Below are 23,920 nucleotides of genomic sequence, written 5' to 3' on the forward strand. Positions count from 1 at the left end.
ATGAAAGAAACTGAAATATATACCAAGACTATTGGAGCAGCAACTTGTATATGGCTAAAATATTTGACCAAAGATAATATATTTTCATTTTTTAAAATAAATAAAATGACAAAAAAATGTATGTGCACCCACCAGAAGAGTTCCACAGCATCATCAGTATTAGGGAATGAGCCTCATGGATTGTTTTAATAGTACATTCAGAATAATATAAAAAAAAACCAAGCAATATAAAGCAGTGTCATGGCTTATTCTATACTTAAGCGGGAAGCTAAAAAGCTATCAACTTGAAAATGCTATCTCGAAGGGTGCAGCCTGACCTGCTAAGCATTTCTTGCATTTTCTGTGTTCACTGCAGAAACCTGAAAGTTGCTGATCTTTTGAAATTAGCTGCACCCTGTCTTTTCATCATATAGGAACGGGAACCTGAATACAAAGCCTTGCACTTAGAGAATCACCCAATAATTCCTTTCCTGGCACTGGGTTTATTGTTATAAAAATATTTTTGATACTTTTCCTTGTTTGCAAATACACTTGTAAACTAGAATTCTTTAAAAAGTTTTGAATGGATTGTTGACAGTATTTTTACAAAAGGCATTTAAAGGGCATTAGAAGCATTTTAAGGTGATTTTGTTCATGTTTTTTAAACTTACTTCATTCTTTTTTTATCCTTTAATTTATTAGAAGTCTAAATGTTTCTGAATGTATTTGACATACTCTGAATTATAAAGGTTGGTTCTAATGCTAACCTGCTTTCACTAAACCGATAGCACAACATAGCTGGCTGTTGCTTTTTTTTCCTCCCTTTTGTGGGTGTTCTGACTGAACCACACACTGAACAACCTTTTACTTCATAATACCTCCAGGGTACCCATGACTCTGTCTTGCAAAAGTCTTTATAAGCTCCTACTGACATGATCACTGAAGGCAAATGTGGATCATGTTTCCCACTGACAATATAAGCTTTATCAATAATTAATGAATCTTGAAATATTGGCACAACTTGGAGGTTTGCATGAATGAATTGAAAGCTAAGAAAATTGTTTTAAAAAGTTGATGTAATAAAAATTTGGAGCCATCTTTACTTTCAGAACCACGGCAACAGATTAACTCGTTGACTATTAAGTCAGTAACTTCTACACACATTTATAATCTTTGCAACAAAGACTCACTTCAGTTTCTGAAGAATGTTCTGCTTCTTGAATGTTTTCAAATCTTGAACCTTAGAGTTCCATATCTGCCAATCTGATATCTCTTGCTTCAGATCGACCTTGATTAGATTAACATACAATTTGCTCACTGCTCTGCGATTTGCCAGCAAGGCCTGGTTTAGCAGCTGTGCAAAATGGTAATAGGCACAATGGAATTATTGGATTATTTAGCATCTCAATGCAAGTAATGTTGAGGCAAAATAAACAAGTCCTTTTTTACATTAATTTTGCTACTATACAGACTTCAGTATTTAATCTTCTTGCATTTAACACACAATCATCAAAACTTCTGCTAACTCTTCAACCTGCACAGATAAAATATGTCATGCCAATATTTGTACATTTTGAGGAAAAAATTCACAAATGTTTTAACTATTAATAATTACAGAAGGCTAGGTGAGTAGATATGAGTAAGACCAGGAATAAAGGATGATTAATGAATTCTATCTATGTAAATAGACTTGAACTAGATGGTAAGTAAACACTAATACATCTCTTAATGGCCCACTTCTAAAGTGCTTCGTGCTTTGGTAAAGCAGGTTGAAGACATTTCTTGTGTTCAATTCAGTTTGTGATGCTGTGAAATTTTATTTCTGTGATATTCTGAAAGACACAATGCCCAGCACTCTCTATCCAGAGTATCACTGGAGCATGTTTTATTCACAATTATCAATATTGGACGTACAGTATCCTTAATGAGAAATTCTCAGATCCGAGAAATACTCACAATACGGGACACCCATTAGTCACGACAACTAGTGGAATGGTAGTAATAGCAGTTAGTGCAACTAATAGCAGTTACAGCATCAGTGACTTGGGTTCGAATTTGGCACTGTCTGTAAGGAGATTGTATGTTCTCCCAGTGTCCAGTGGGTTTCCTTCGTGTGCTCGAGTTAATTGGGTGGCACAGGCTCATGATCCAGAAGGGCCTGTAACCATGCTGTATGTCTAAAAAAAACTAAAGGCTTATGACTACGTCTGGGTCCATCTTGAGGCGAGAAGAGCTGAATCAGGAGTAGGAATGCTTTTGGCAACAGCCGTTAATGCCTCCTTCATGACTTTCCTCATTCAACAACTTATTATCACATTTCAGGAACATACATAAGTAATTTAATTAGTTTCTTCTTACCATTGCTTCTTTATCAATAAATCGATAAATATCATCCGCTGGTAAATAAGCAATCTTTTCTAAGTTCTTCACACAGTCCTTGAATTCAGCTGTTATCTGAATCACAGATATAAATTTATATTATTAACAGATTGTTTGCAAGATATAGAATTATGGTCCATTTTCTTTATTCTCCTGAGATCCCCACCAACATAAGATTAGCTCAATTCAATGCTGTCAAGAAAAGGATGAGAGCCCTCACAATAGCAAAGGCTATGGGATCTGAGAACACACAGATGGCAGTCCCTGGCTCAGGTATATTCTGTGAACATTATGAAGTCAGATCCATTTTGTATAGTTATCCACACAACTGTCAACTCTCAGTTTATCAACAAAAGGCACTATCAAAAATGCTGTCAAATAACACTAACTTAGCATGAACTTGAACACTGGTGCACAGTATGTTTTTCTCCAGGACCAGTCAGCTCCAGACTTCATTGTAGATTTAGTTCAAACAGAGGCATAAAGCTGAATTCCTTAGGTGAGAAGATCTCCCCTTGGCATCACTGAAGCATCTGACGGGGAGTTGGCTAACAGATTCTCAGTAAAATTTAAATAAATGACAAGCAAGAGCATTGTTGCAGTAGTTCCTTGAGACAGTAAACTTCCTCATCAATAATCTTTCCTCCTTTATATTCTTGAAAAAGGGTGTATTCATTGAAGATTACACTGCATTAAATTTCATTTACAACTCCCTAAATGTTGATGAAATCCATGCCCACATGCATCAAGTCCTAGGTAATGCTAAAGTATATAAGAATCATTTGTATCATACAAGGGTCATGAAATTATCACTTCCAACAAGATATAAATTTAAATTTTTATATATTTTTAAAATTTTAATTTTAAATTCAGACATCCAGCATGGTAACAGGCCATTTCAGCCCACGAGTCCGTGCCACCCAATTTACCCCCAATTAACTTACAACCTCTGGTATGTTTCAAACGGTGGAAGGAAACCTGAACCTCTGGGGGAAACCCACGCAGACACGGGGAGGATGTAGAAATTCCTTACAGGCCCGATTGCTGGTGCTGTAAAGGCGTTGCACTAACCGATATGCCAACTGTGCCACCCCATGTAGTATAACCAAGGGTCTCTGTTCTGAAACAGAAACTTGGTGAAAAACCCCAAAGCTCAAATAACATGTAGCTCTGAGAGGAAGGGTTTTGGGCATACAACAGTGGGAATATATAGAGAAGAGAAATAAGAAATTCTTTATTAAATTGCTTACCCGTTTCACTCTCTCTTTTTCATATTCCTTGTAAGTTTTATCAAGTTCTTTGACCTGATCCCTTCTTAGTTGTGAAAGTTTCTGAATGTTCTCCCATAAGTCACCTAGGCTCTACAAACAGAAGAAATGCTTTTAAAACACTGATAAATTGGGCCTCTATGTTAAACATGGTAAACTAGTTCCATAAGTGCAGGCTTGAATTTGATGTTAAAGGTTAATGTAACTGGTAACCAGACATATCAGACTTTGAGATGCACATATCAGTAACAGTGCTATCAGCACTGGCTGATTGCCCCATTTGTAACATTAAGGACCAAGCATGAACACCAGGTGTAACATCCACCCAGCTCAAAAGGAACCCACTAGTTGCAAGGCCTATGTCAACTTCAAAGAATTGTTCTCATCCTTTATTAAAAGACAGTCCACTTATATAGTTGAACGTGGATTTACAACTTTGCATTTCACTACAAATCACTTTACAAAATGTTCATACTGTAATATCCATCTACTGCTTGAAGAATTGTTTGAAACAACAGAGACTGTACCTCAAATGTCAAGGTGGACAAATCATTATCACTTTCAATCTTTGACAATAGTTCATGAACATTTTTGTGAGATTCTTCAATGTTCTGCAGTAGTTGCACTGCAGCTTCAGTAAACCGGTTCTCAAGGTCCTAGGAATGACAAAAGGTAACGTTCATCCTTTAAATATGAATAAGGAAAAAAACGAATTGAATTGTTTACTGTCAAGTGTACTGGCATACAGTGAAAAGCCTGGTTTTGCATGTGATCCAGGCAAGTCAACCCATACTCAAGTACAGTAGGTATTGCAATAGTAAAGTAGAAGTGAAGAGTGTAGTGTAACAGCCACTTGAAGAGTGCAGCGAACAGTGTCAAAAAGAAAATATGCAAGAATATAAAGAATACAGTTAAAACAGTGCAAGAAATTAACCTTTTACCAACAAGAGGTCCATTTAAGAGTCCCACAACAGCAGGAAAGGAATTGTCCTTGAAGCTAGAGGTTTGTGTCTACGAGTTCATGTATTTTCTGTTCAATAAAAAGGGGGAGAAGAAAGTGACATAGGGGTGGGATGAGTCCTTCAATATGTTGGCAACTTTCCTGAGACAATGAGAGGTGTAAATGGAGAGCAGATTGCTTTGTTCACAAATCTTGTGGTTTAGGCAGTGCAGTTCCCATACCATGATGTGATATATCCGGTCAGGACACTTTCTACGGTGCATTTAAGAGACCTTGAGAACATGCCAAATGTCCTTTGGCTTCTGAGGAAGTAGAGTTGTTGGTGCATTTTCTTGGTCCTTGTGTGACATAGTTGGACCAGGACATGTTGTTGGTGATACTTACTTCAAAGAACTTGAAGCTCTCTGCTATTTTCACCACTGCAACATTGATACAAACGGGAATGTGTGCTCCCCTGCTCCTTCTTTGCTTTCCTGAAGTCAATGACCAGCTCCTTTGTTTTGCTCACGTTGTTGGAAAGGTTGTTATAAGATTGTACTTTGAGGGAGTGGTGAAATATTGGAATTGTGCATTGCAAATTCAGATTGGATGGTATTATGTAATATCAAAGCTTTTACCACCTCAGGCTTGACAAGAGAACCAGGTAGAGTGGAAACGCCATACATTGTACTTAGATTGAGTATGTTGTCAAAGTAATTACTGGGTAAGTGGAAAGTACATTACTATATTGTGCGAACCTCAACACAGAAAAGTGTCTTGAACCGAAAGGGAAAATAAGGAGAATGTTATCATACCTTACTAACAGTTATAAGTTCTTGATCAAATTTCATTATTGCTGCTTCATGGTTTTTCTGTTTATTTTCTGTCATTTGCTGAATAATGGTGGAGCCTATTTTTGTAGGAACTGTGGTTTAAAGGAAAATATCACCTTCAGTAATACATTTTAAATAAACAACTAAAAGTCATTCCCAAAATGCAACAATGTGAGGAATTAAAGTAACTTAGTTGAAACTTTAGGAGTTAACTGACCACTGAAAATGTCCCCTAGTTTGCAGGTAGAATCATGGGTGGGGTGGGGGGGGGGTGTGGGGAAAATACAATGGATTACTGTAAATAGGTGGTTGATGATTGGTATAGACTCGGTGCGTTGAAGGGCTGTGCTGTATGACTATGATTTACCTGATTTTAGTCATATGACAGCAGACAATAGATGCTGGAGTTGGCCATTTGAACCATCAAGCCAGCACCGCCATTCATGTAGATCATGGCTGATCTTCCACTATCAGTAACCTGTCCCTACCTTCTCCCCATAACCCTTAATTTCCCTGACCACAAGAACCTCATCTAGCTCCCTCTTGAACTTATCCAGAGAACCTGCCTCTACCACCCTCTGCAGCAAAGCATTCCACAAACTAACAACTCTCTGGGTAAAACATTTTTTACTCATCTTTGTCCTAAAGGGCCTTCCCTGTCTTAAACTATGGCCTCTAGACCTAGTCTCCCCCAACGTCGGGAACTTGTAATCAGTTTCTATCGTGTCCAATCTCTTAATAATCTTACGAACCTCAATCATATCTCCCTTCATCCTTCTAAATTCCAACATATACAACCCCATTTTATCAACCTTTCGGCATATGCCAACCCCACCATCCTGGAAACTAACCTTGTGAATCTACATTGCACTCCCTCAATAGTAAGAAGGTCCTTCCTCAAATTAGGAGACCAGAACTGAACACAATACTTCAGCTGTGGTCTCACTAGGGGCCTGTACAACTGCAGAAGACCATCTTTACTCCAATACTCTATTCCCCTTTTTATGAAGGCCAACATGCCATATCACGTTGCACTATCTCACTCCCTAACTTGACTCCATTTAAATAATAATCTGCCTTCCTGTTCCTGCCACCAAAATGGATAACCTCACATTTATCCACATTAAACTGCATCTTCCATGCATCTGCCCACTCACCTAGCCTGTCCAAGTCCCCTTGCATTTTCCTGACATCCTCACACTTCATACTGCCACCAAGTTTTGTGTCATCTGAAAATTTGCTAATGTTATTCATAATCCCCTTATCTAAATCATTAATAGATATGATAAATAACTGAGGATCCAGTACCAACGCCTGCAGGATCCCGCTTGTCACATCCTGCCATCCCGAAAGTGACCAGTTAATCCCTATACTTTGTTTCCTGTCTGTCAACCAATTTTTTTATCCATGTCAGCACCCTACCCCCAATACCATGCTCTTGGATTTTGCCTTCTAATCTCCTATGCTGGATCTTATCAAAAGCCTTCTGAAAGTCCAAATACACCACATCCACTGGCTCTCCCACGTCCACCTTCCTCATCACATCCTCGAAAAATTTCAGATTAGTCAAGCATGATTTTCCCTTCAGAAATCCATGCTGACTTGTAATTATGCTATTATTCCTGTCTAACTGTTCTGTTAGTTCTTCTTTTATAATAGATTCTAATATCTTCCCTACTACTGACCGGTCTGTAATAGTCTGTTTTTTCTCTCTCTCTCTCCCTTCTTAAAAAGCAGCACAACATTAGCCACCCTCCGATCCACAGGCACCTCTCCTGAATCTATAGAACATTGGAAAATGTTGACCACAATTTCAAGAGCAACCTCCCTAAGCACCCTGGGATGTAGTCCATCAGGCCCTGAGGACATCAGCCTTCAGTCCTTTCAATTTACTCAAGACTACATGCTTCAGAATCTGGATTTCCATCATTTCCTTCATTACTGTTGGAATTACTATCAATTCCTTCAATACCGCAGGACCTCTACCCCCTAACTGACCTTTACCTGCATCTTCCCTGTGAACACAGATCCATCAGCCATTTCCTTGCTTCCCATAATAATTTCACCTGTTTCTGTTTTTAAGGGCCCAATTTTGCTTCTAATTTTTTCCTCTTTACATACCTAAAGAAGGTTTCACTATCCCCTTTTATATTATTGACTAGTTTACCCTTGTACCTCATTTTTACCTTCCATATAGCTTTCTTAGTTATCTTCTGTTGGTCTTTGAAGGTTTCCCAATCCTCTAGCTTCCCACTCCTCTTTGCTATATTATACATCCTGTCCTTGGTCTTGATACTGTTCTTGACTTCCTTTGTCAGTCACAGTTGCCCTTTGCTTACCTTAGAATCTTTCTTCCTCTTTGGAATGAACTGGTCCTGTACCTTCTAAAAAATGCCCAAAAATGCCTGCCATTTTTGTTCCAGTTCTCCCAGCCAGGATATCCGTCCATTGTATTTTGGCGAGCTCCTCCCTTATGGCTGCATACGCCCCTTTATTCAACTGAAATACTGATGCTTCCAACTTTCTTTCCTTCTCCCTTTCAAATTGCAAATTAAAACTTACCATATTATGGTCACCATTAACTAATGGTTCCCCTACTTCAAAGTCCCTTATCAAATCCAAATCATTACACAACACTGTCACATTTGTGGCCCGAAATGTGAAGTTAAGGAAACATTAAACACAAGTTTATCAGGTAAACTTCTTAGTGTCTTTTTATTCTCCGGTTTCCTTTGTTCTCCTGCTTGTGTTCTTATCTCTCTCTCATACCACGTGACTTCCGGTACATCTCATACATATTCATTATCATGACATCCCTCCTTTAATCAGAAATAAACTTTACCTTCAATTATCAATATCCCTCGGAAACATACAAACATCGTAACTAATGGTAATACTATAACTTAACTACATAAAATTTACTTCCTACAGCACTCATACATGCACTTTATGATATAAGATTAAATACTGTCCCAAAGTTCTTATTAAAACTATGGCACAAAGTCTTCGTATCGTTTGGGCACTTTCCGGTTTCGTTTCGGCCTGCCTGCGATATTGTCGTCGCTTCTCGGTTGTTCACTCTCAGCGTCAAAAATACTGCTCGCCACGGCTTCGGGTGTTTCTGGCGCTCTAGTCACTTCATCAGGAGTGCTGGTAACTGTCTCTGGAACATCATCAGGTCTCTCAGTTTCAGCATCTCGTATTGGCCTTTCAACCTCTTTGCTCGATGTATCTCTGGACTGGTACCTTTTTACACCTGAGACATTTCTCTTATACAGGACTCCAGTTGGAGACTTGACTGTCACCATACTGCCACTTCTGGATACGACAGTATAGGGTTGATGGTAATAAGGTGTGTCTAGCTTTCCACCAGTTTCATGCCTCACTAGAACATTATCTCCTGGCATGATGTCTGAGTACTTGGCTCCACATTTCGAATCTGTGTACAGCTTTGCTGCACGTTTCTTTTCAGCATCGTGGTCCCTCATCTCCTGGTCGTCTTGGATTTCCTTTATTTCTGGCATTTTTGTGCGGATTTTTCTCCCAAAAAATGCTTCTGCAGGACTTTTTCCAGTGGTTGCATGAGGCGTTGCTTGATAGACAGCCACATAAGATAGCAATGCTTCTCGCCAATTTTGTCCTCCTGCGTGTGCAATCCTCAATCGTTTTTCAATGGACTGATTTTGTCTCTCTACTTCTCTGTTGGCTTGTGGCCATTTCGGAGTTACTTTATGATGGTAGATACCTGTGGTCCTCATGTATTCTGCAAATGTCTCTGAAATGAATTGTGGACCATTGTCAGAGTATAATGTAACAGGTAATCCATATCTTGCGAATATCTCTGCACTTCTTTGCAAAGTGGTCCTTACCTCCACACTTTCTGCAAACTTTGCCTTTGGCTGGGCAATATGGGTCTTTTTCAAAGTGACCTCGGTTTCCACATCAATAACACTCCATGTCCTGTGTCGGCGTATATCTTGGCTGATTATGGCGATGTAAGAGCCTCTTAATTTGCTGGCTTGAGTTGTCTTTCAGGGTCATGGTATGAAATTGCCCTTCAACAGCCTCTAATGCAGCAGCAATGGTTAAAGCATCGGTGAGTTCCAACTCACTCCCTCTTTCCAGTAGACGTCTTCTGAGTTTATCTGATCTACAGTGCTGTACAACTTGATCCAATAATTGGTTGTCCAAATCAGCTGGCATGTAATTGCATCCAACAGCTAGCTGGCGTAGTCTCGTCACGTACTGAGCAATTGTCTGGCCATCTTCTTGTCTCGTTCTCCGAAACAAATGGCGTTGAAATGTAGCATTCGGTGTCACTACATAGTGTGCATTTAATGCATCTACCGCTTTCCGGTACTCATCCTTTCTTCCAGTATTCAAAAGTGTCTTAAATGTTGCCCGAACTGAGGGTCCTGCAGTGAAAAGAAGTAACGCCCTTCTCTGCGCTTTTTGTTCAACTGTACCGGTATCTAGAAATAGGCCACAACTGTCGGCATAGGATTCAAATTCTTCCAGCCATGCCTTCCACTTCACACTTACAGTGCTTGCATCACCCGTCAGGTCAAAATGAGCAATTCCACTATGTGTTAGAATGTCACTGTCTGCACCAGCCATGAGGAAATATTCCAGCACCAAAAGTACTGAGTCACAGAGAAAATTCTTATCACCTTGAAGTTGTCTGTAATCCTCTGTAATCTTGTTTAGTCTTTAATTTTCTTCAAGCTTCTTTCATCCTCGTCGCCAATGTCACATTTGTGGCCCGAAATGTGAAGTTAAGGAAACATTAAACACAAGTTTATCAGGTAAACTTCTTAGTGTCTTTTTATTCTCCGGTTTCCTTTGTTCTCCTGCTTGTGTTCTTATCTCTCTCTCATACCACGTGACTTCCGGTACATCTCATACATATTCATTATCATGACAAACACCAAATCCAAACCCCTGGTAGGGTCCATCACAAGCTGCTCTAATGATAAATTTGTTTTAAAAAGTAAAGATTCCATTATCATCACATAATACTAAATTTAGAATGTCTACTGTAAGGAAGACAGAGAGTCACCACTTTGTCCAGTGCCTTTCACAGAAATAAGGCCCCAGTGAGGAACCCCTCACAACCCCTGTTTTACAAGACCAGTGCTCTAACCACTAAGCTATCAGAGCCTCTGGTTTTGTTTGTCCACACAGGTAGTTGAACTAAGCAGTAATGTTATACATTGTCACTGACAAAGGATTCATGTGAATATTTTGCCTGCTAACAGGACAACCTCTAGAAACCTCATTTCTCAAGACTGGCAAAGCTTGCTTCTGCATGACTCATACTGCTGTGGAGTCTGGCACATGTATCCTCCCATAGGTAATCGCAACATTCCCAGGCCAGATGATGAAATGCAATAAAAAATAATCTATGAAATGTGCCACTTATCACAATTATGAGATTTTTGAAACATGAATGCCAACTGTCAGGTTTGGTGAAATGTTGAGCCATGCAGATTCGGAGGCACTTGCCCAGGTGTTGGTTGACACAGAGTTACTGATCTTAGCCTGAGCAGCCTTGTTGCTACTCTTTTCATTCAGTGCCATTAAGCTAATGGGAAGGGAAGGACGTAAGGATCTTGTCCTTGTTTATCTCCATTCATCCTTCATCTATGAACGTCAGGACAAGAATAAAATTGTTATCTGTCCTATCCGCTTCAGAAATTATGGTTTGGGCTCAGCTGCAAATGACATCATTTGTATGGGGCACTAAAATCCTGAGCATCAGTGGAGTAGCAACCAGCATAAGGTATCACATTGATAGGTAAAATGGGTAAATAAAAAAAAGGAGGAATAAAAACATTAAAAAAGCTTTCAAAAAGCTATACTTACTAATTACATCAGGAAGTCCTTTCACTTCCATCACTGCATTGCTCAGTTCAACTACATCTTTAGTTTCTGTGGCTGAAAGGACAGCATCTCTGCAATGTCAGATTATAACAATAAAACAAGTTCTTAGATTATATGTTCAGTGTATAATCACATAAATAAAGAACAAATAGATTTAAAATGTTTTTGTAACCTTATGATGTCACAAAGCAGTCTATAGTCATTTGAGTAGTTTTGAGAAGTCATCAGTATTGGAAAAACCAGTACCTAAACACAACAAAGCTTCAAAGTACAGAGGCCATGTCACTAATATTGGTTGGTACAAGTTTTGTCTATTGTACCAGGGAAGCACAAATGATCCTCATCTAGTGTCATAATTGTCTTAACATCAGCCAGATAGACTCAATTTAACATATTGTTTGAATGATACACTGTAGCGCTGTGAGCAGCTGGAGAAAAATGCAGTCACCACACCAAAGATAGTTAATGACTGTTTATTCAAATTCGGCATGCGCCCCTTTAAGGGGAGCTCTGGCTCAGTCACCACGTGCGTGATGACATCATAATCGCTGCCCAAGGCGCATGCTGGAAGGGAGGCTGGAGTCAGAGAGAACCCCTGACGACATCATCTCCCCATGGCTGCCCCACCACGTGGCGATACACATGTTGCCGGTTCGCCATGAGAATGTGCACCGCCACACAACCCCCCCGAGAACTGGCTACGCATTCTGCCGCTTTGGCGGTCAGCCCCGGCGCTTGGGCATGGCGATAAGTCCTAATGAGCAACTTTTAAGTGGTCCACAGTAAAGAGTTCCTCCTTCCCCTCCACATCTAAGGTGAAAGATCCACCCGATCGCTGGAGAACCTTATATGGCCCCTCGTATGGCCGCTGCAATGGGGCCCCTGTAGTCCTCTCCAGACAAATACAAACTGCACCACATCCAGTTCTTTGGGTCAATAGGATGGTCAGGTGCTGTGGTGTGATGGGGAGGAGGGAATAGGTTGGCCAGTCTTTTGTGAGATCTGCGAGCCGCTCACCTTCCTTGTGCATCACATCAGCCACTGGGCTGAAAAATTTACCTGGCAGGGAGAGTGGCGCGCCGTTAACCATCTCTACCGACGAGGCTTGCAGGTCCTCCTTGGGTGTCGTTCTGATTCCGAGGAGGACCCAGGGCAAACTCGTCTACCCAGTCCGGACTGGAAAGCCTTGCCATCAGAGCGGACTTCAAGTGTCGGAGGAACCTTTCTACCAACCCGTTAGACCAGGGGTGTCAAACTCAAATTCACAGAGGGCCAAAATTAAAAACTTGGACTAAGTCGTGGGCCAAACTAAATATTTATTGAAAATTTTCAACAACATCTGCATGTTTTCTCTTCTTTCAACATATGTAATCTTAAACTTTTTCTTATTAAAATAAATGTTTAATAATAATTTTGGTTAAACTCTTTCCAGAAGAAGCATTAACAAATGAGAAATAAAATATTCAATAAATAATATTTCTCTAAAGCCTTTAAGCTCCTTTTAAATGTATTTTTTTTCACAAGCCAACAAGTCAAAAAAATAACAACTTGCTTCAATGAAAATCCAATCTTTCAACTATGAACAGTCCAAAGTTAACCAAAGAAAATATTAATCCAAGCTTAGCTTGCTACACTCTGATTTACTCTGATGCACCTGGGTCTAAACCAGATACTTGGCATCTCTTCTTAGATGCAAGTTCATCAAACTCTGGGGTCAGAGTTTGCCTCCCACCTGTCTTGAAAGGTCCTGTTTTCTGTCTTTGGTTTGGCCATTTTTCGTAAGGGGTTTATTACATGTGAGTTGGGCGACAGGTCACAGATGCTAATGAAAGTAAAGAGAGGAGGTGGGGGCGATTAGCGGCTGACGGGGCGGTGCCAACGCATTTGCAAAGCATTCTGGGATTTGTAGTATTAGCTGTTCATGCGCTATACTGGCGCAGCGGCCAGCGGGCCAGCTCTAACACATATTTGATATGATCTTGTGGGCCAAATATAATTATATTGCGAACCAAATTTGGCCCGCGGGCCTGAGTTTGACATGTGTGCGTTAGACTGTAGCTGGTATGCCGTGGTGTGGTGAAGTGTTACCCCTAAAGACTTCGCCAGCTGAGTCCATTAAGTGAAGGTAAACTGAGTGCCTCTGTCACTCGTGATGTGTGCCGGCACGCAAAAACGAGCGATCCACTGGCTGACCAGGGCTCTGGCACACGTCTCTGCTGACGCCTTGTGGACTGGGATGGCTTCCGGCCATCTCATTGCTCTGTCCATTATAGTAAACAGGTAGCATGACTCTCTGGACATGGGCAAAGGGCCCACGACATCCATGTGGATATGCTGGAACCTCCACGTTGCCAAGTCGAAATTTTGAATAGGGACCTGCGTGTGCCTATGAATTTTAGATGCCTGGCACCTGATGCAATTGCGGACTAAAGCCGCCACCTCTTTCTTGAGTCCATGCCAGACAAATCGTTGCACCACCATCCGCATGGTTGCCTTTATTGAGGGATGGGCAAGATTGTGGATGGAGCAGACGACCCCTGCCCTCCACTCCTGTGGAACTACCGGACGCAGTGAGCCAGTGGAGGTGTCACAGAGCAGCGGCTGGGCAGAGTCAGGAAGCTGGATATCCTCGAGGTCCAGACCTGAGATGGCAGTCCGGAGAGCTTGTGTTTTGGTGTCGTGCTGTTGGGCCTGTGGTAGTCGCGCATAGTCTAGGCTGGGAACTAACGTGTTGATGGCCGGGCGGGAGAGCGCGTCCGCAACCACAGTGTCCTTGCCCGCCCTGTGCTGGAAGTCCGTGGTGTATTTGGACACATAGGAAAGGTGGCACTGTTGACTGGCCGTCCACAGGTCCTTTGCCATAGCCAGTGCTTGAGTGAGGGGTTTGTGATCAGTAGAAACAGTAAAGGTTCTGCCCTCCAAGAAATAAAAAAAATGATAGATGGCCAGGTACAGAGCCAGGAGCTCCCAGTCAAACGCACTATATTTAAGTTCCAGTGGCCGCAAATGCTTACTGAAAAAGGCCAGGAGGCGCCATTGCCCGTCCAGCCACTGTTCCAGTACTCCCCCAACTGCCGTAGCGGAAGCGTCAACCAAGAGTGCTGTGTGTGCTTCCGGGCACAGGTGTACCAATAGTGTCACCTTGGCGAGGGCCTGTTCTGTTGCAGTGAAAGTCTCGTCCGCCTCCTCCGACCAAGCCAGGGTCTTCTCTTCTATTCAGCGTGAATAGAGGGCACATGGTGCAGGCGGCGTTGGGGATGAATCTATGATAGAAATTTACCATCCCCACAAATTCCTGCTGGCCTTTAAGGGCGGAGGGTCTGGGGAAACGCTGGACGGCTGCCACTTTCTCTGGTGCCGGAGCTGCCCCAGACACTGAGATGGTGTGCCCCAGGAATGGCAATGTTTGTTTCCCAAAATGACATTTAGCCTTGTTGAACGTGAGGCTGAACTCTGCCAGATGGGTGAACAGGGTACAGAGATGGGCCTTGTGATCTTCACGGCTGCGGCTGGCCACCAGGATGACATCCAGGTAGATAAAGACAAAGTCCAAATCCTTACCCATTGTGTCCATGAGGTGCTGGAACATCTGCGCCGTGTTCTTCAACCCGAACAGCATCCGGAGGAACTCAAATAAGTTGAAAGGGGTGATAATGGTGTTCTTTCCAACGTCATTGGGGTGAACCAGGATGGTTGGCCGCGAAGTCCTGGATATGGGGGACCGGGTACCTGTCTGGAGGCGTGGCATCGTTCAACTGCCCGTGGTCTCCACAGGGCCTCCAACCACCAGACTATTTCACCACCATGTGCAGAGGTGTCGACCAGGCACTGTCCAACCGCCGGATGATGCCCAACTCCTGGAGCCTGAAGAATTCCTCCTTTGCCTGCTTCAGTTTCTCTGGTGGCAACGTTCTAGCTCTGGTGTGCAACGGGGGGCCCTTGTATGGAGATGTGGTGGAAGACATCGGGGGAAAGCGATGTCGAAACATGGCTCCAAGATGGCGGGAAACTCACTGAGGATCTCGATATACTCATCCTTGGCAGCGGCTACTGTGGCAATTCTGGGTCTGTCGTCATCCGCCGTGCCCAGTCGCACTGAGTGAAAAGTGCAGTCATTGAGCAGCACCCTGCCCCTCACGTCCACCAACAGGCCGTGAGCCCTCAGGAAGTCGGCCCTCAACAGCGCAGTGCCCACCGAGGCCAGCACAAACTTCCATGTGAACATTTCTTCCCCAATCTGTATCTGTGCCCTACAGGCACCATAGGTCTTGATCGCGGAGCCGTTGGCAGCCTGCAGGGTTGGACCGGCAGCCCAGGTAGGAGTCTCCAGCGCTGTCGGGGGGAGGGCACTCAGCTCGGCCCCTATGTCCACCAGGAACTGGCGGCCCGTGGATTTGTCTGTGATGTAAAGGAGACTGTTCACGTGGCCAACCGTCACAGCCAACAACGATGGTTGGCCAGGCTGTTTCCCTGAAAATTGCAGGGTTGGTGGCAGTTGCGGTCTTGCGCTCCCTTGCGCTGGTGATAAAAGCACCATGTTTACTGGGTTTCCTCTAGCTTCTGCTTGGGACATCCTGCGGTCAACGGGGCCCTGGCTTGGAAACCTGGCTGAGGCCCGCCTCGTTTTCTTGCTTTGTGCGCCAGAGGCCACCTGCCCAGGCTGCAGCCTTACGGGGGTCAGTGAAATCTTCTTCAGACAGATGTAGCCGGATATCTTCTGGCATTTGTTATAGAAAAATCTGGTGGAAGTGGAAACACGGCTCATGATGCTCCGCCAGAGCCAGCACCTCATCCATGAGGGCTGAAGGGCTGCGGTTCCCCAACCCATCCAGGTGTAAGAGCCTGGAAGCATGCTGCTGGGGAGTAAGGCCAAACTTCCCTAGGAGCAAGTTTTTGAGGGCGGTATACTTGCCCACTGATGGTGGTCAATGAATGAGGTCGACCACCCTCACCGCCGTCTCCTTATCTAGTGAGCCCACAACGTGGTAGAATTTTGTGGCGTCAGCTGAGATGTTACGCAGGCGAAATTGTGCCTTCGCCTGCCCAAACCATGTTCTTGGGTGATTGGGCCAGAAAGGGGGAAGCTTAAGGGCTACGGCATTTACCTCGACTGCATTCATCGTTAACTGGGTCCAGATAGACGTCTGGGCTCGTCGGGGTCACCACTGTGGCGCTGTGAGCAGCTGGAGAATAATACAGTCACCACACCAAAGATCGTTAAAGACTGTTTATTCAAATTTGGTGCGCACCCCTTTAAGGGTAGCTCGGGCTCAGTCAACACGTGGGTGGTGATGTCATAATCGCTGCCCAGGGCGTGCGCTGGAAGGGAGGCTGGAGTCGGAGAGAACCCCTGATGATGCCATCTCCACATGGCTGCCCGCCACGTGGCGATATGTGCGGGGCCAGTTCGCCAGGAGGATGTCCGCCACCACAACACATTGGATAGTGTAGCTTTTCTTCAACACTGAACAGGTTTGCTTCCTCAGGATATTGCGGAGGTTTAGTATGACATTGAAAACCTTGTAAAACCTGCAGATGTGAGGTGGAAAGTGTGCTAACTGGCTGCATCTTGACCTGGTATGGGAGCACCAATTCCTCTGAGTGGAAAGCCCTTCAAAAGGTAGTGGTTACAGCCCAGTACATCACATCAAAACTCTCTCCACCATCGAGAAAAGCTACATGGAACTCTGTCATTGGAGAGCGAAGGCAATCATCAAGGATCCCCATACCACCCAGCACACACTTTGTTCTTGCTGCTCACATCATGAAAGAGGTCTAGGTGCCAGAAGACTCACACCACCAGGTTTAGAAACAGTTGCTATCCCTCCATCATCAGACTCCTAAACAACAAACTCAATCAGAGACTCATTTAAGGGATCTTGCTTTGCACATTATTTATTAGTTAATATTTTTTATATATTGCAGTCAACTTGTTTCCATTTCTCTCTTTTGTACATACGGTACATCTTTTCTTGAGTACAGTTTTTTCCACTACCGATAAGTAGAAATTTTGCTTGGCCCACAGGAAAAAGAATGTGGTGTTATGTATGTACTCTAAAATACATAACATACAGCGAACTTCAAAGTATCACTGTCGATTAATCTCGAAATTGTAGATTGTACCCAAGACTTTTTTATAGGACAAGACTGTTACTGTTGACTTAAGACCAAGAAGAACATTTTAATTTAATTTATTCATGCACTAAATAGTGTGCACTTTGTTATTAATAGCCCATATTAAAGTATTAGAAATCTATATCCTATTAGTAATCATCATCCAGTAAAATTGGTTTCACTTTGCCTTGCTCTTAATTTTTGGTCTTTGGGATATGAATCTTAGTTCTTGTTTGTAGCCTCTTTCCCCAAAACAAGTGAAAAATAACAAGGGCATTAACAAAAATTGTACAGAATAAACTTGGCAAATGTTCAATTAGTTTAAGACCTAACCTGTGAAATCACCCCAAAATTTTCACTGTTGTCAGTCTTTTTCTGTTTACATCCTGAGTTAGCTCTTGTAAATTTTGTTCTGTGACCAGTAATTTGTGGGGGCCAGATTTAGACTCATCACATTGAACAGGGAAAATGAAAACAGTCAGATCTTTACTTCTGATTCTTGTTGGGACTGATCATATATTCTCAACTAGTGGGTGGCAGGATCAGGTTTAACTGTGATGCTTCTACAACCCAAAGAGCCTGCTGACACAAGCACACACTTGAGGAAAAAAATGAAAGTAATGTTGGCTTTGAAACAGTTTTTCAAGATTAATTTGTGACTGTAATAGGTATGGAAGACAAGAAGGAATTAAATTGAAATTTTGCTAAGCTTAAAAAATGTGTTTTAATAGAAAATAATGGAAAAAAAAGAAATTTGATGAGTACTCCCTCTCTCTCTCGTGCAATACCTGAAACGACAATAAAAATCTATTGGTTAAATTTTGCATGGATTTCCTATTACTATGTTGTTATTGATTAAGAGGATCAGCCTTTATACCAACTCCTTGCACGGCAATTAATTCAGTCTCAGTCCCCATCTCTTTCTCCGCATTCCAATAAATATTTTTTCTCATGCTTAAAAACCACTGATACACTCTATTTCCACCCCAATTTTTGGCACTAGTATCTGATGAACAAAATTTTTAAACATAAAAAAGATTTTTCGCACATCCATCTGTGTCATCAGCCCTTCACTTTAAGTTAGTTGTAATGGTCCAAGATCAACGTGTCACCAGGAAGGGTGACATATCACACTGGTTTAATCAAATGCAGAGTCTTTATCAATTAATTAAGTCTATGTAATCACAACGAGATTGAGTACCTCTGCAACACTGGATTTTCAGTATACCCATCATTCATTAATCCTTCCATCCAGGAACGTTGACGTTGTGAGAGGATTTGCCCCAGTGGTGTGTCCAGATTTCGAATGATGGGAATCCTCTCATTGCCAAAGTGAATATCATGGCACAGGGATTTTCTTCTTGTTTCACCCAGTGTACGTACAAGCTGAACCTTTAAAGGTGAGCAGAAGTTTAAAATGTAAAATATAACTCTTTGAAAGGAAGATGAAAATAATAGCAGTAATATTTCTCATATCAATGAGACTAATTACATCTTTACTACTTTCATGATATGTGAGTTAATCTGTAACACTATGTAAATGAAACTATTAAATCAGACTTCTAATTCCCACAGCATCTGTTCAGTGTCCCCAATGTGAAACTGCTAATTTAACCCTGAATTAGTCATTTAACATTGCCAGTCATTTCAATAGGCCAATGTGGAGGATTTCTACACAATGAAAAATCTTTTCTCTGTACATCATATCAATAGATGCTTATAATACTTTCATGCTTTATCTTGCACCTCCTTAAACGCATCCATTCTATTCACCTAGATTGCATGTACTAATTTTTTAATCCAGTTCATATTCTAATCACTCTCTGCGTGTGGAATTATTCTACTGTAGTCATTGTCGGCTACTTTTAATTATAACCCTCTGGCCCCAGTTTCATCTGCAAGTTGAAAAATAATTTCTACATTGAATATTCTATAATTCTAAAGACCTCTACAAAAACCATCCCTTAATCTTTTCTTTTTAATAAACTAAAAATACCAGGCCATTAATAATTTCTTGACGTGGGAGCAATTTAATAAAATTTGTCTAATTTTCCAGTGTCTCTATAACATTTCAACATAAATGTTATACTTTTCAACTATATTTCAATATAAATGAACCCAAGAACTTCATAAAATAATCAATACTTTTAGTGATTTTAAATTTAGGCTCACAACCAAGGTTGATGCTCAGATTTTCCAAACACACATGTTGGCTCCAAGATGTCCCAAAGTTTGTCTTTCATCATTCTGATATTTTTCTACAAGTCTGAGTCAAAAGGCAAATAAATTCTTAGCCTTTATCAAACCTAGCATCCAGAAAAATTCAAGATGTGAAAGAAAGCAAAGTTATTTCAGTCTATGGAGAATCCTATATAAAGAGAACAAAAGGTAATGTCTACAACTAAACATTCCTTATCTCTCTCCCTCATTTTTAACTTCACTCACTCTCTCTCTATTTCTCTCGAAAGCTTCTTCTCTATCTCTCTTTTCATCAGCACAAAATATTAAAATATTCATCACTCTCTGGACAAGGCAATATTGGATTGTTGATAAATTTAATAAGCCTGACTAAAGTATCTGAAGTTAATCCCTTGATTTTTATCACTAAGAACAGAAAGATGCTGCTCTGTCAGTTCTTCTAATAATGTCTAATAATGCAAATCACACAAATTACTGGAACTTTTGCTGCAGTTTACTGGCTGGCATTGCAACAAACTGATTTATATGAATTTAGCCATACTCCTTCAATCATATGATTATCAATTATAATAATTATTATCAGGGGGTTAATATCAGTAACAATCAGTGAGGATTGGTAAGAGCATCACCTCCACAATCTTCATCAGTACTGAAGCTGTGTTCTTAGCCCCCTGCTCTATTCACTTTAGACCTATGACTGTGTGGCTCAGTATGACAACAACACCATCTACAAATTCGCTGATGACACCACGGTAGTGGGTTTTATCAAATGGGGTGATTAGTCAGCATACTGGAGGAAGAATGAAAACTTAGTCGAAAGGTGCATCAACAATAACTTTACATTCAATGTCACCAAAACCAAGGAGCTGCTTGTTGACTTAAAGAAGGGAAAACCAGATGTGTGCAATCAAATGATCACTGTGGGATTAGGGGTGGAGAGTTCTTGGGAGTCACTATCTTGGAGGAACTTCCCTGGACCCAACCCACTTATGGCACAGTGAAGAAAGTATGTCAGAGCCCCTACTTCCTCAGGAGTTTGCGGACATTTGGTATGGTTATTCTGTAATATTATTGTTTAATATCTCTGTATTAATTCATTACTTACTATGTATTTTTTATATCTCTTTGAACTGTATGTGCTTATAAATTATAATAATAATAAAAAGATTGAAAAAGAAAGACATTTGGTATGGCAAATTTCTACAAATGTATGGTGGAAAGTGTGCTGACTGCCTGCATCATGGTCTGGTACGAGAACACCAATACCCCTAAGCAAACAAACTAATTTTATATTCCTCTTTATTCACTTTAATTTCTTTAATACCAACATCTTGTCTTATTGATTGTGCCAACGGTTTAGTTGCTACAATAAACAATGCAAGAGATAAAGGACAACCTTGCCCAACTGATCATATCAATGAGAAAGAAGGAGAAAGTTGTCCATTAGTAACTACTTTAACCATAGGGTTCCTATATAAAGCAATGAACAAATTTTGACCCAAATTGAAATTTTTGTAAAACTTTAAATAAATAATTCCATTCTAATCTATCAAAAGCCTTTTCTGCATCTAACGATAAAACTGGTGCCGGATCCAATTGTCTCTGAGAGCTATATATTAAACTAATAAATTTAGCTACATTGTCAGCAGAATATCTTTTCTTAATAAATCTTGACTGATCTAAATGGACTAACTCAGGTAGATATTCATTTACCCTATTAGCCAAAACTTTAGTAACAATTTTATAATGAACATTTAATAAATATATAGGTCTGTAAGACTCAGGTTTTAATAAATCTTTGTCTTTCTTGGGTATTACTGTTATTACAGCATTTGAAAAAGATTCAGGGTAAGAACAAGTTATAGTTGCTTGTTTTAATACCTCCATTAATAAAGGCAACAATAAATCTTTAAAGTTTTTATAAAATTTAAATATAAATCTATCTTTTCCAGGAGATTTCCTATTTAGCATAGAATTTAAAGCTTTAATAACTTCTTTCGATGTACATGGGGAATCTAAATCTTTCTGAGCTTGGCAATTCAAACATGGTAATTGAAGCTTTTGTAAAAAAATTATTAATCTCTTCTTCATTATTCAATGATTGAGATGTATATAGTTTGGTATAATGCTCTCTAAAAGTATAATTTATATCCTGTGTTTTATAAGTGATTTTCAAATTATTTTTAACAGCATTAAAAACACTTGATAATTGCTCCGTTTTCAATTTCCAAGTCTAAACCTTGTGCTCGCTCCCCCAACTCATAATATTTTTGTTTAGTTCTATCAATTAATTTCTCAGTCCTATAAGTCTGAATTGATTGAATTATAATGCATTTTTTAAATTATCAATTCTAACCTTTTTTCCCCAGATTAGGATTTTTTTTGTAAATTCTTTTCCAAAATCATAAGTTCTTTCTCTAATTTATCTATTTCCTTAAGATAATTTTTCTTAATCTTAGTCGAATAACCTATTATTTGGCCTCTTACATAAGCTATTAATCCAATCCATAAAACAAATTTATTATCAACTGAATTGACATTAGTATCTAAATATATCTGTATTTGATTCCTTATAAAATCACAAACTCTACATTTCTTTATAATTATGAATTAAACCTCCATCTATAAACTGTTTCAATTCTATCAGAATTTAAACATGACATCAGTAACGGTGAATGATCTGATACAATTCCAGGTTTATATTGTGCATATTCAATCCTTCCTTGTAAATAAGCTGAAATTAGGAAGAAAAAAATCAATTCTAGAATAAGAATCAAACCGATAAGAATAAAATGAATTATCTCTTTCCCTAGGATTTAATTTTCTCCAAATCTCCACCAAATTTAACTTTTCCATTAATACCAATAATCTTTTAGCTATTTTCATTTTAACTAAAGATTTTGTAGATTTATCTAAAATTGGAATAAACAACAATTAAAATCTCCACCAATTATTATATTTCCATCTACTTGTACCAAATTTTAAAAAACCATCATGAATGAATTTTTTGAAGAGGTGACTAGGAATGTGGATGAGGGTAGCACAGTGGATGTTGTCTATATGGACTTCAGTAAGGCCTTCGATAAGGTACCACATGGAAGGTTAGTTAAAAAGGTGCAGTCTTTAGGTATAAATTTTGAGATAGTCAAATGGATTGAACATTGGCTGAAAGGGAGAGGCCAGAGAGTGGTAGTGGTTAATTGTCTGTCAGGTTGGAGGCCGGTGACCAGTGGTGTGCCTCAAGGATCTATATTGGGCCCATTGTTGTTCGTTATATACATTAATGATCTAGATGATGGGGTGATAAATTGGATTAGTAAATATGCAGACGATACTAAGATAGGTGGAATAGTGGATAATGAAGAAGGTTTTCAGAGGGATTTGGGCTGCTTAGAAAAGTGGGCTGAAAAATGGCAGATGGAATTTTAATGCTGATAAGTGTGAGGTGCTTCATTTTGGTAAGAAGAATCAGAACAGGCAATACGTGGTAAATGGGAGAGCATTGATGAATACAGAAGAGCAGAAAGATTTAGGAGTAACGGTACATCGTTCCCTGAAGGTAGAAACTCACGTGAATAGGGTGGTGAAGAAGGCTTTTAGTATGCTGGCCTTTATCAATCATTGCATGGAATATAGGAGTTGGGAGGTGATGTTGAGACTGTATAAGACGTTGGTGCGGCCTAATTTGGAGTTCTGTGTGCAGTTCTGGTCGCCTAATTATAGGAAGGATATAAACAGAGTGGAGAGAGTGCAGAGAAGGTTTATTAGAATGTTACCTGGGTTTAAGCATCTAGAGTATAGGGAGAGATTGGACAGATTAGGTCTTTATTCTTTGGAGCGTAGAAGGTTGAGAGGGGATTTGATAGAAGTATTTAAGATTATGAAAGGGATAGACAGAGTGGATGTGGATAGACTATTTCCGTTAAGAGGAGGAAAGATTAAAACAAGAGGACATGAGTTAAGAATTAAGGGGCAGAGGTTTAGAGGTAACATGAGGGGGAACTTCTTTACTCAGAGAGTGGTAGACGTGTGGAATGAGCTTCCGGGAGAAATAGTGGCGGCGGAGTCAATTATATTATTTAAGAAAAGGTTGGACAGGTATATGGATGAGAAGAAGATGGAGGGTTATGGGCATTGTGCAGGGAGGTGGGACTAGAGAGGGGTGTTTGGTTCGGTGCGGACTAGAAGGGCCTAATGGCCTGTTTCCGTGCTGTAAATTGTTATATGTTATGTTATCATCCACATTAGGAGCATAAATATTCATACAAATTCAAGATTCTGAATAAATTTGACAATTTACTAATACAGATCTACCAAAAGGATCA

General features: G+C 40.5%; 1 protein-coding gene across 3 annotated transcripts in view; it reads right to left on the bottom strand.

Annotated features, from left to right (window-relative positions):
• The window catches only part of ccdc180 (coiled-coil domain containing 180), a 136,624-nt gene that overhangs the window by 97,850 nt on the left and 14,854 nt on the right, over positions 1-23,920 (bottom strand). For all 3 annotated transcript variants that reach the window (XM_069885833.1, XM_069885842.1, XM_069885852.1), the window contains exons 3-9: positions 18,598-18,788; positions 11,265-11,353; positions 5,382-5,491; positions 4,154-4,282; positions 3,609-3,719; positions 2,338-2,433; positions 1,170-1,333 (exon numbers count right to left, since the gene is read on the bottom strand). In XM_069885833.1, coding sequence (XP_069741934.1) covers positions 1,170-1,333; positions 2,338-2,433; positions 3,609-3,719; positions 4,154-4,282; positions 5,382-5,491; positions 11,265-11,353; positions 18,598-18,788 — 890 coding nt within the window. The remainder of the gene's footprint in view (positions 1-1,169; positions 1,334-2,337; positions 2,434-3,608; positions 3,720-4,153; positions 4,283-5,381; positions 5,492-11,264; positions 11,354-18,597; positions 18,789-23,920) is intronic.

This window comes from Narcine bancroftii, chromosome 1 (assembly GCF_036971445.1).
Source record: "Narcine bancroftii isolate sNarBan1 chromosome 1, sNarBan1.hap1, whole genome shotgun sequence".
Classification (NCBI taxonomy): domain Eukaryota; kingdom Metazoa; phylum Chordata; class Chondrichthyes; order Torpediniformes; family Narcinidae; genus Narcine; species Narcine bancroftii.